Source organism: Mauremys reevesii, linkage group 18 (assembly GCF_016161935.1).
Source record: "Mauremys reevesii isolate NIE-2019 linkage group 18, ASM1616193v1, whole genome shotgun sequence".
Taxonomy (NCBI): Eukaryota; Metazoa; Chordata; order Testudines; family Geoemydidae; genus Mauremys; species Mauremys reevesii.
This window is the reverse complement of record NC_052640.1, coordinates 23378589-23390915: the sequence shown is the minus strand read 5'-3', so window position 1 is coordinate 23390915 and position 12327 is coordinate 23378589. Positions and strand designations below refer to the sequence as shown.

The 12327-nt window shown below is 41.8% G+C and overlaps 1 protein-coding gene across 3 annotated transcripts in view; it reads left to right on the top strand.

Annotated features, from left to right (window-relative positions):
• SUDS3 (SDS3 homolog, SIN3A corepressor complex component) overlaps nucleotides 1-12064 on the top strand; it is a 32309-nt gene extending 20245 nt beyond the window's left edge. For all 3 annotated transcript variants that reach the window (XM_039505063.1, XM_039505062.1, XM_039505061.1), the window contains 2 exons: nucleotides 7730-7814; nucleotides 11322-12064. In XM_039505063.1, the coding sequence (XP_039360997.1) occupies nucleotides 7730-7791 (62 nt within the window). In that variant the 3' untranslated portion in view covers nucleotides 7792-7814; nucleotides 11322-12064. The remainder of the gene's footprint in view (nucleotides 1-7729; nucleotides 7815-11321) is intronic.
• Nucleotides 12065-12327: the final 263 nt, after the last annotated feature.

The window sequence follows — 12327 nt, the reverse complement described above, 5'->3', positions numbered from 1 at the left end:
TAACTAAAAGTTTGTAACCTAGCACAACAGCAATTTCTCTGAGTTTGTTAGAGCACTTTTCCTGTTACCAACCCTCTGGTAGTCAAATTTCACTAAAGGTTTGGTGTGTGTGTGTGTGTAATGACAGTTTAGCAATAGAAAGGAGCTTGAACTTGTGTGTGGCTTAAACTAGGATTCAACAGACTGAGTCTTTTCACAAGTGTATTGGTTTTTTTTGTTTAAAACCATCTTCCCTGCTCTTTCTGAAACCAGGATAAACTATAGTGATTAAACTCCACTCCCTAGAATTTCAAGCACAAAGACACATCTGTAAAAAGCTTATGTCCTCCCTCTTAGAAACAACAGGCTGCTCTTGCATCTTGGTCAAGTGCAATTCCCATCAAATTCATAGTAAGGAATACATAGTTGGACCCCAGATGAGCTTCACAAAAGCACGAAAAGACTCTAAATCATATGTGGTTAGGACATATGGCATTGTAGCATAAATATTTTTCTCACCGCATTCCATTGTCATGGGGTTTCATTGTCAAGGATTGTAGTCATTGCCTTTTCCTGGGTCCTGTACTGCTTTGTTTTACATTTTTACTAGAATAATTCCACTTACATTTTGATTGATAGTAATAATGCCTCTGCAAAGTAGCTGATATTTTAAAATAACAAAGTAGCTCGTGGTAGGAGGGTAACTTTTTTGAAATGCATATTAAACCTGAAGCTGCTAGCATGCACTAAAAATAATGAACTCTGACAGCTCAGGAGTGACTATTTTTTATTTTTTTTATTCCTTCTGACAGGAGACATAAAGGGCAATTCTCTCAAAATAGTTAATGTTTAAGGCTAGAAATGGACTCCCTGAGGTTTTTGTAGCTACATTTGGCGAACTTCTTTCACAAAATGGAGACTTAATAATGGGAATCCCAGCTGGATATGGAATGTCTATTTTTTTCCTCAGCCATTTTGCCCCAATGCCTAAAACACTTGCCTGCAGCAAAACCACTTTTTTCTTCTGTAATTTTAACTTTAGATGTGCACAGTATGATTGAGAATTTCATAGCAGGGAATGGGAGAGGCTTCCATTATTGGCCGCCAGTCTGAAGTACAGTGTGCATCTGAGGCTTTGGTTTGTGTTTCATTTGTCCATCATCCAGAGTCCCTTTGTCTTATTGAAAAACTTCCTCACAAGAACAAGCTGAGACACTTCAGAGTTTGAGTTAAATATTACCTAGCAGAAGACGAAGTTTCAGCCAGCCTCTGTGTGTGCTAGCCTTTATGGCAGTTTATTTTACCTAATAGAAAGTAAGAGTTCACCCATTAGAGCTATTTTCTTTCTCTCCTAGAAGCCAGCTTAAAAACTTCCCAGGTAAATTCAGTCCTAGTCCACCTTTCCCCCTCTATTTTTATCCTTTGTTTTCAATGGCTGTCTGACCACTTCGAGCGACAAAGTCTTCATCAACAAATGGGCAGCAGTAGTGCCTGGTTCCCCTTGCTACCCTCCTCCTCTCCATTAGTTCTGCTGTCTGCCTAGTGTGATACAGCATGGCCAGAGGGCAGCAGGAGAGTGTTTGCAGGGAGCCTTATTCCCTGCAAGGGGAGGAAGGTTTGCTATAGATTAATTAGAGCACCTGAAGCCAATTGGAGCACCAGCAGTCAGTCACATGATATAAACCCCTGCTTCAGTCAGATAGTGTGGGGGTTGGAGCAGGAAGGTTTGGTTGAAGCAGAGAGTGATTTGAAGGAGTTGAAGCAGAGAACAGTTTTGTAGAGACACAAAAGGAAAGTTTGGAGAAGTGCTGCGGTGGGCTGAGAAGTCCAAAAACCCTAGGCAAGGGGCACCTGGCTTGTGTAGAAGGAAGGCAAGAAGCCCGTCCACAAGCTGAAGGGCAGGAGAGGGAAGTAGCCCAGGGGAAGGAACCACCAGGTCAAGTGGTTCACCACTAACCTCAGGGCCCCTGGGTTGGGACCTGGAGAAGAGGGTGGGCCCAGGTCCCTCCCTCTCCACTCCACTCCTCAAGGACACTAGTGGGGTTACCGGTTCAGAGGCAAGCAATGGCGCCCTGAACCTTCCCCAAAGAAGAGAGAGCGCGAGACCCAGCATAACAGTACCGGCAATTTGCCACACTAGCTTAAGGTTTTCTATAGTACCCATCATTATGGGTCTGTGCCAGTGAGCGACAGCCTCTATTGATGAAAAGGTAGGTCATTCTCCAGTCCCACTGTTATCTTGGTAATAAGGGTGCCAATTGCAATGGTGTATTTTGCAATATGGAAGTGTGTACATTAATTAATTATACTAAGACCCCAACTCACTTCATATAGACAATGAAGAGCTGTAAGATTGTAACTTCTGGTTACTACAACCTCATAGTGAGGCCTATTCATGCCCTAGCACTGTTTTCAAGCAGGCAGTGGGGTCTGGGTTGTAATAACTTGAGAATGCTTCCAGTTTACAAGATACCTGTGCTGAATAAACACAGTTCATTGGCCAAGTCTCATGGTTACTGTTAAGTTACGAGGGAACCAGATGAAGTCCCACCCTGAAAATGGAGATAGAGGTCTGAGATGTTTAACATTTTAAAAACCATTTCCCTGTCTTTGTTTTGTTAACCCAGTGTCTTCTGGTTTTAGTTGTGTTAGACGCTTTGGCATTTATTTTTCTCATCTGAAGGGCATAAAGCTGAGACTATAATCTTCATTGTTGGCAAACAGCCTGAAAATGCTGAGTATGGGAGCCAATCAGAACAGATTATAGAACTAATTGTTGGAGACTTTCATATTTTATGGTATGGCTATTATGGAAATAACAGTAGAGATTATGCAAATTATCATACTCTAATGGCTATCAGCCAGTCAGCGTGCCAGAAGTTGCATACTGAACAGTTGTTGGGGAAATAACTGCAATGATTCTGCAGCTCAGACAGCTGATCTAAATGTCAGGCATGTCATCATAGGGGCAGAGGTGGGAATATAACTATGCTTCAGTAACTGTAGGGCATCTCTGTACTCCTGGCTAAAATTGTTCATGTAATTATACTGAAATAGATTATTTGTAGGTGATTCCTGCTTATGGGATAATAAAGAGACCAAGCATACTTTAACTACAGCATTAACAAGGCGAATCCTTAAGTGTGTTACACGCAGAAAGCTAACATTAAGGCTATGAAATCAAGCACTTGAAAGCACTGCATTATCCTTTGGCATGTGTCTTGGACAAAATAAGATAAGACCCTATTTTATCTCATGTTATATAAGCAAAGAAACTTGTACAAGCTGGATACAGCAATGTCATGTGGGATCCTGTGGCTTCCTATTTATAATACAAACATTGTCTCTAATTGACAACTTTGGGTGGCATGAGAGATCAAATATTAGACTTTAATAAATGTAATTTTCTTCCTGACTTTCTAAAATAGTCCACTTTTTCCCAAGAGTTCAGTCCTCTCGAAGTGTCTGTCTGCTCAGTGCCTATAGGGCAAGCGAGTGTGTGTTTGGCCTGGTCTACACTACGTGTTTAAACCAGTTTTAGGAGCATTAAACCGATTTAACGCCACACCCGTCCACACTAAGAGGCCCTTTATATCGATATAAAGGGCTCTTTAAATTGATTTCTGTACTCCTCCCTAACAAGAGGAGTAGCGCTAATATCGGAATTGCCATATCGGATTAGGGTTAGTGTGGCCGCAAATCGACGGTATTGGCCTCCGGGTGGTATCCCACAGTGCACCACTGACCGCTCTGGACAGCAATCAGAACTCGGATGCAGTGGCCAGGTAGACAGGAAAAGCCCCGCGAACTTTTGAATATTTCCTGTTTGCCCAGCGTGGAGCTCCGATCAGCACGGGTGGCGATGCAGTCCGAAATCAAAATCCAAAAAGAACTCCAGCATGGACCGTACGGATGTGATCGCTGTAAGGGCAGGCAAATCTGTTCTATCCGAGCTCCAATACAGAAGATGAAATGCCAAAGCATTTTTAAAAAATCTCCAGACAGACGCCATAGCAGGGACTCAGCGCACTGCTGCGTGATAAGCGTAACGGAAAGCCAAAGAATCAAATGGACGCTCATGGAGGGAGGGAGCGGGGACGGACTCAAGCTATCCCACAGTTCCTGCAGTCCCCGAAAAGCATTTGCATTCTTGGCTGAGCTCCAAATGCCTGTAGTGTCAAACACATTGTCTGCGGTGGTTCAGGGCATAGCTCATCCTTTTACCCCACCCCCAGAAGTAAAAGGGAAAAAAATCCTCTCGACTCTTTTAAATGTCACCCTATGTCTACTGAATGCTGCTGATAGACGCGATTCTGCAGTAGCGAGCTGCTGTATTCTCTTCCCCCCCCCCTCCTTGGTGGCTGATGGTGCAGTATGGCTGATATCCATTGTCGTCATCATCAGCCTTGTGGCAGAGGGTGCAGTGCAGTAGGACTGCGCTCCCATCCTCATCATCAGCCTTGTGGCAGATTGTATAGTACAGAAGGACTGGTATCTGTCCTCATCATCAACCCATAAGTAGATGGTCTGGTAACCGTCTTCATCATAGCAACAGGGGGCTGAGCTCCATCAGCCCCCACCCTTCATGTGTAAAGAAAAGATTCTGTACTGCCTGAACTATCCTAGCAGGATGCTGGGCTCCTGTCCCCCCCACTGCTTAATGTCCTGTCTGGACTATCATAGCAGCTGGAGGCTGCCTTCTTCCCCTTATTTTATCTCACTAACAAGTCACCGTTTCTTATTCCTGCATTCTTTATTACTTCATCACACAAGTGGGGGGGACACTGCAACGGTAGCCCAGGAAGGCTGGGGGAGGAGGGAATCAACAGGTGGAGTTGTTGCAGGGGCACCCCCTGTGAATGGCATGCAGTTCATCATTCCTGGGGGATCTGATGCAGAGCGGCTGTGCTCTCTGGTTCTCTGATACACTGGATCTCTAGTACACTTGCCCCATATTCTAGGCAGGACTGATTCTATTTTTTGATACCATAAAGGAGAGATTGACTCAGGGAGTCATTCCCAATTTTGGCGCTTGTGCCCCCAGCCGATCTCAGCCAGGGGCACCTATGACAGCAGCAGAGGGTACAGCACAGAAGGACTAGTAACTGTCATCATTGCCAGTTTACAATGGCAAGGTAGATAGTACAAAATGGCTGGTAACCATCTCTGCTATCATGCAAAAGCAAGTGAATGCTGCTGTGTAGCGCTGCTGAATCGCCTCTGTCAGCGGCATCTAGTACACATACGGTGACAGTGACAAACGGCAAAACAGGCTGCACGGTTGCCATGCTATGGCGTCTGCCAGGGAAATCCAGGGAAAAAGGGCGCGAAATGATTGTCTGCCGTTGCTTTCCCGGAGGAAGGAGTGACTGACGACATTTACCCAGAACCACCCACAGCAATGTTTTTTGCCCCATCAGGCACTGGGATCTCAACCTGGAATTCCAAGGGGCGGGGAAGACTCCGGGAACTATGGGATAGCTGCGGAATAGCTACCCACAGTGCAACGCTCCAGAAATCGATGCTAGCCAATTAATGTGCTTAGTGTGGCCGCGCGCACTCGATTTTATACAATCTGTTTTACAAAACCGGTTTATGTAAATTCGGAATAGTCCCATAGTGTAGACGTACCCTTTGTTTCATGGCAGTGACTGGCAGACTGTGTGGGAAGAGGGAACTTGCAAACTGTTATCTTTGTTAGGTTGTCGGTCTGTGTTGTTGTGTTTTTTTTTTTTAATCAATGCACTAACTAAAAAAATTAAAATCCATACCAACCTCCATCACATGCTTTACTATCCAAACATAACATCCAAACACTCATCACCTCCACGGTGATCACCCATTATGCACATACCTAGTTCTGCAAAATCACACTTCCGCAACTTTAATTCCAGCCTTAGCAAGATTAAGCCATTCTATCAAAACATAACTTAATGTCCCTAGTTTCTTTACTATCAGCAGGAATCTGAGGTCTGTTTTGATTTTTGAGGAATTACATGTACTGAGATGTCTGTATCATGACAGTTGGAGGAGAAGCCATGTGAATTAGGGTTGGCTTGGATTAATATTGATGTGTTGCCTGACTTTTTATTAACTGCATTGATAAGGCTGCTCAAATGTACTTCCTAACTCCAAGTTAAAGCTGTTTGTGTAGCAATTTCCCTGTATCTTTTCTAGTATCAATTTTAAATGTAATTAGAGTATCAAGTTTCCAGGACAGTAGCTCTGACAGACCTTATGACACCTAATGTAGAGGGCTACCTTCCTTAATTCCTTTGCATGTTCTTGGGTGGGGAAGGTGAAAATTAAGGGAAGATCTTGAAATAAGGGATATTATGAAGTGGGGAGGGGAGAGGCTTTTACCCATGTTTAACTTGAAATTGTACCCACTTGCAGCATGGACAGAACTCCCTGTTCTGGTGTCTTCTACCCTCTTCCTCCCCCTGTCCCTTCTGTATCCATCCCTATCAACTGCAGACCCCCTTCTAAACCTCTGGACCTAAGCATCTTTTGCATCCCTGGTTCTCCTGGCCCTGTTTGACCCCTTTCATATGGCTATACCTCCTAGGCCACTGCTGCCTTCTGCTTGCCACTAGATCTAATCTCTTTGCCAGTTTGCTACACCAGTTTTATGCCTCCTGCTTTTTATTTCATGTGTAATTTTTTGTGTGAAAAAAGTTAAGTGATGGGGATAAGGGATTGACCATGGAACCAAGTGCTATCCTGAACATACAGGCAATGAATCTGAGGGCTTGGCGTGCTAGCAGTCAGCAATGAACCAGTCTGTAGGACCTAGTGAGGTGGTTTAGCACATAGCTTCACTAGCAAGTCTCAGGAGCTCCAGCTATGTTGCAAGTCACACTTGTTGCTTAGTCAAGGTAGTGGGGGCAAGAAGATAGAGAGGTTTGCAGTGTCAAAGCAATTCCTAATGGTTTGCCAGAGTGGAGTTGCACTGAGTCTCCCTCAGATCAACTTCGGGTTGTGGTGCAGCAGGGGCAAAGGATTCGAGTTCTGGGCTGGGTACTACACTTGTAGCACAGAGGACTAACCAGGTGTGAGATGCTGCCAGAGAAATGAGCTGGGTCTTGATTACAAAACTGGCAGTGAAACACTGATGCTTCAGCACTTCCCTGCCTGTGCAAGGTATCAGTTGTGTTACTGGAGAAGCACTGTCTTTTGAGTTTTATTGCGTGTAAATGCAAGCAGTTGCGACACAATGTTAAGAACATTAGGTTTTTTTTTAAATTGCATATCTGATAGATTTTCTAGAATTCCCTACAACCCAGCCGTTTGTTAGTCTGTATGCTTTAGATCATTTTAGATGAGTTTGTTTTAATACTCTGTAGCTATTGAAAGATGGAAGCAAATCAGTTGCAGGGAAAAAAAGGACTCTGCCCTAAGAGTAAATATTGTCAACTTTTGGTGTTACCCATTTTTATGTAAGTAAGAAATTCTATTAAAACATTTAATTATGGGGAGTTGTCAGTAATTGTATATTTGAGTGGGGTGGGGGAATCTGCAGTATGCAGCTTAGTGTGTTTTGTAATGTTTGGGTGCAGGTGGTGGGGAGAGAAATGGGTTTAAACCCTTAGCTATGTAATGATAAGAATATGCTGAGAAAAGCGAGAATCCTCATGCATATAGAATCTGTGTGGTTCATAAATCAAGCTACTCATAGCTTTCTAAATCTTCACATGCAGTGGATGGGATCTCCTGGGCAGCTAACAGATTCATGCGTTGATTTTTGCAGGTACCACAAGAGCCAGGCTATTTACCTGGAGTCAAAAGAGAACACTAAGATCAGCTGTGTGATCAGCTCTGTAGGAGCCAACGAGGTAATGGGCTTCTTTAAGTTTTGGTCCGAATGAGACAATGACAAGGGTCAGTGCAGACAAGCAAATGGGTGTCTGTCCATTGGGCTTAAAAACTCATAATCACAATACAAATTGCTTGGGAGAGTAGCAGCCTCTTCCTTTGGGGAAAGATGTGGTATTTCAGAAGCTAAATCTGAGGTGCAGCTGAATTACTGTTTGATTCATAATTGTGCTGCCAGTGATGCTTGCTCAGCAGTGTTAGTGGGTTTTAATATTTGTGACTTTAATAGTTTGGGTTGATCTCTTATTGACACTCATACCCTTAAACATCTCTCTTTTTACATATCCCTCTTCTGTGTTGCTCATAGATGATTTTTGGTGCACAGTCAACCTGTTAAAATTGGATTATGATATACTCTAGCCATCTGATTTTTTTTCCCTGCAGAAAAGTTTGACTGAGGGTTTGAGGGTAAGCCTCCTAGTGAGTAAAGAAGTTCAGTTCACCTTTTGGCTCCAGAGCCAAGCCTGTCTTAAGCTCCTAAGTGGAATGAATATTTATGGTCTTGGATCAGTCTTGATGGCCGAGAATCCACATTACAGAACTGTTGCACATAATTGGTTGCACATAACTGGAGAGGCAAAGGATTGACCTTGTGGGAGACTTAAATATCTTTACCATGTAGCTCTCTGCCCAAGCTACTCAGTTGGCAGGGCATCAGAAAGGATATTTGCATTTTATTTCCCTGGGTGTGGATTGAAAATAATTTCCATTACTTCTAGTCTTTAAACTTTCCAGGAACAAATATTTACTCTCATTTGACATAAAACATTGGGGACCCAGAAGAGGATGAATTAAAGGCTCGTCTCTAAGTTTAGGTGTAGATAGGGTATTTCAACCTTACTGCTAACCTCACTGTATATGTTACAGGACCTCTAGGTTGCCCATTAAATTAAATCAAGATCCTAAGTCTCTTAAAAGTTAACAGCAGGCACAATCTCCTGGAAGTTCACTTGCTGAAAAGCATTTATCTCTGGGATATATCTGACAGTCAGTGACTGAAATTGGCATTTTGGAGCTTGCCTTGTACAGACACCTCATGGTATTAGCAAAATGTGGGTGAAGTTTGAGACTACCCTACCAATAAGAAAGCAGGCTAGTAATTTCTCAAAAGCTAGTCAGTTTTTGCAGCAACAGGATGAACACTGATGGTAAACCAGACACTGGTTCCTCATACAGCAGCTGTCTGTACAGCAGCATGGTGACTGCTAGTTGGTGGGTAGTTGCCAGTTTGAAATAACTACTGGCTTAGGGCCAAAGTTGTGCAATTTCTTAAATGTTCTCCTGGTTTTATCAAGGTAATTGGGTTTAAAATTACTGGCGGTTAATAACTATACCTACTTTACTGTTCACATGTCCTACTCTTTGGCTGCTATAGATACAAAGTTTCTTATGTGTTTTGAATAAGTTTGGCTTCAGGTTCCATGGGACATAGTAAATTCCTTCACCTCTGGCTCAGAAAAATGGTTGTCTTTAGCAGGTGTGAGTTGAGATTGTTGATGATTAATGCCTCCCACAAACTAATGGACTGAAAGGAGTTGGGCAGCGCATGTTTGGGGATTAAGTCAAGTGTTCACAAGTCACTTAAGTACCAGAAAAGGGCAAATCATTTGGCTAATGCTACTTGAATTGCTGACAAAGATGAAGGATGAGGTTAGTGGGAGTTAAGAGGCATGTGCATCTAGGATTGATCTGAATCAAAACCTAAAACAAACTTGGTATTTAAGCAATACCAATAGGAGAATTGTGCAAAGAAAAACAATTGGCAACAATGTGAAAACTAACTTTTCAAAAAAATGGATAATGAAGCTAGAATTGCTTAAATTCAGTGGCCTCCGTGAACCAAAAAAGTACTTCTAATATGGGTATTAAAGGGAAAATATTTTATCAATAAAATTAATATATGGGAAATGCGCTTTTATAACAATGAGCCATAGTCACTGAGCAATCATTAGGCTCTATGGTTGATTATTTAAATGAACCTGTAGCAGAATGCCAACAGATGTATTATAACACATACAGAAATGGCTAATTTGATTAAGGTTATTACAATTAACATTAAGGATCTTAATGTTGTAAATGATGAAAGGCTTTAGCTGAAATTAAAGAATCTCGCAAAAGGATAATGCAGACTTGCATTTTCTTAAAGTGGAACAAGAGCATTCTTTCAGAGGCAGCTGGCTTCAGCACTGGATTAGAAGAAAGGGAAATGGGTTGAGTGTTTTTTTTGTCTCTTCCCCCCCCCCCCCCTTTTTTTTTTTTGTCATTTCAACTGAAAACAACAGAAAGGCAAGGAAGGGACTTCTGAAAGGAACCGTAATGGGGAAAATGTGTGCGCTAGGGTCTATATATACTCTTAATCATGAGCAGATAGAATTCTCTAAGGGCTTAGAGAAGGTGAACTTATAAATGTTTTACTCTGGAATTGAAACTTGTTAAGAGTGATAACATTTCCATGAAAAGCTGAATTTTTGCAAGTAAATTCCCCAGTTATAAAGTTAAAACCCTTAAATGTTGAATATTATTGGAGATGTTGGAGACAGTCTCCCAGTGAAAGGAATAATTAAAAGCAAGAAATGCAGAATATAATATAGTAAACAACAACTACTGTGTCTGGAAGTCAATGATTAAGAATATACCTATACCTGAAAGCCAGCACTAAAATGTGAATTGGTCAAGACTAAACTTAGAAGACTTTGTAATGGAAAATATTGTACTCTATTCATAATTGCAGCAATGTTAATTTTTTATCAAGTTTTCATTCTTATTTAAAACACATTTTAAAAAAATGACGTTAAAATGATAAAACCAGGAGGACATTTGCACAGATTCAGTTTTAAAGGCATCTGATCTGGGTTCCAGAATCCTTGACAATGACTTTGATTTTAAAAACTTTATTTTCCAAATGGCTATTTCTGCAGATGCAATTTGTTGTCATTTGCAAATAGATTATATATCTGCAGTAGTAAGAATTTTCAGTGTAGGTGTTTAAAAAGCAAGCACTTTTATCTCCAAATACAACTTATAATTTTATAGTGTGAGAAATGCTTCACTGAACAAAATCAGGGTAAGCTTTTCATTTGACTAATAGTTACTTGTCTGAGCAAATCCCAGGACAAGTAATTTTATGATCTGTGGATCTAGGGAGACTTATTCTTGATTAGCTAAAACCAAATGCAAGCTTTCTGTTATGAGCTGTTGCAGTAGAGAACTTCACCTGCTTGATGCCTAGGAGGAGCAATTACTTTTTCTGATAATAGAGGGTTGGAAGCAGAGAGAGGGTAAAGCTGGTGATTGGATACATTATACCAAGGTGGCTTTTAAAAAGCCATGTTTTATATTCTTCCTAAGAAAGCGGGGAGAGCTGCAGAAAGCAACTTTTATGGCAAACATTAAGGATCCCTGAAAGATTTTTTCTCCAATATTTCTAATCTTGGCGGGTCTCCGTCTGCTCTTTCTCTCTCATGCAGATCTGGGTGAGGAAGACCAGTGACAGCACAAAAATGAGGATCTATCTCGGACAGCTACAGCGAGGGGTTTTTGTGATCCGTCGGCGATCAGCTGCATGACTGTCTGACTCTTCCTTGATTTTTTTTCTTAAAAAAAGAACCCTCTTACAGGGAATAGCAGTCTATCCACCCAGCCATAGCAACAGAGATAGTGTTATGGCCTCCTGAGAGACTGTTTGTGGCTGGCCACATCATCCCCATAGTCCTTAAGTCTCTAGTGACATTCAAGCACAGCCCTGGAGCGCTGGACTTCTGGACTTTGCCATAAAGCTTCTCTGAACTTTTTTCATATTTCCGGAGACTATATTTAAGAAGACTCTGCATCATATTTTCTCATCTTTATATCTTTGTACCGTGAAGCGTGTGTGTACATGGACAACACCATAAGTTAAGTTTTGAATTGTGGGGGAGCCCAGCTATTTTCCTTGTTGAAAGCTAGCTCTGGTTTTTCTGCAAAGCTTAGGGTGCTGAGCAGGAGGAGACTCATCCAACTAGCTTTCTCTGTAACAACATGACATCGGTTCTTTTGGAGGAGCTGTTGAAAGATTTGCCCATGCAATGAGGATTTTTTAGGAAAGTGTGAAAAGTGTTCTGGAAACCTGTAACGTGCTGATGTTCCAGTTGATTTTAACCTGGTTAAACACAGTCATACTTGGTGAATCCAAAGCTTCCTTTCTCTTCACATTAAAAACCCTTCAGATGAACAGTGTGTGTCTATACTGCTACACTGCATTTCCGTACATAGATGAGTATAAACCAAAGGATTAACTGGACTCTGCATGAGGCAGTGACATTGTATGAACAGCACAGTATAATCATTGATAATTTTACCTTCCAGTACTGTACATAAGTTCCTTGAAATTGATGACTCAACTAATTAATGGGCCCTACTGGAACAGTTGATGAGTAACTTATGATATAGATCTTTGCTCTCAAGGGCCTGATACAAAATGAAAAGCTGCATTGC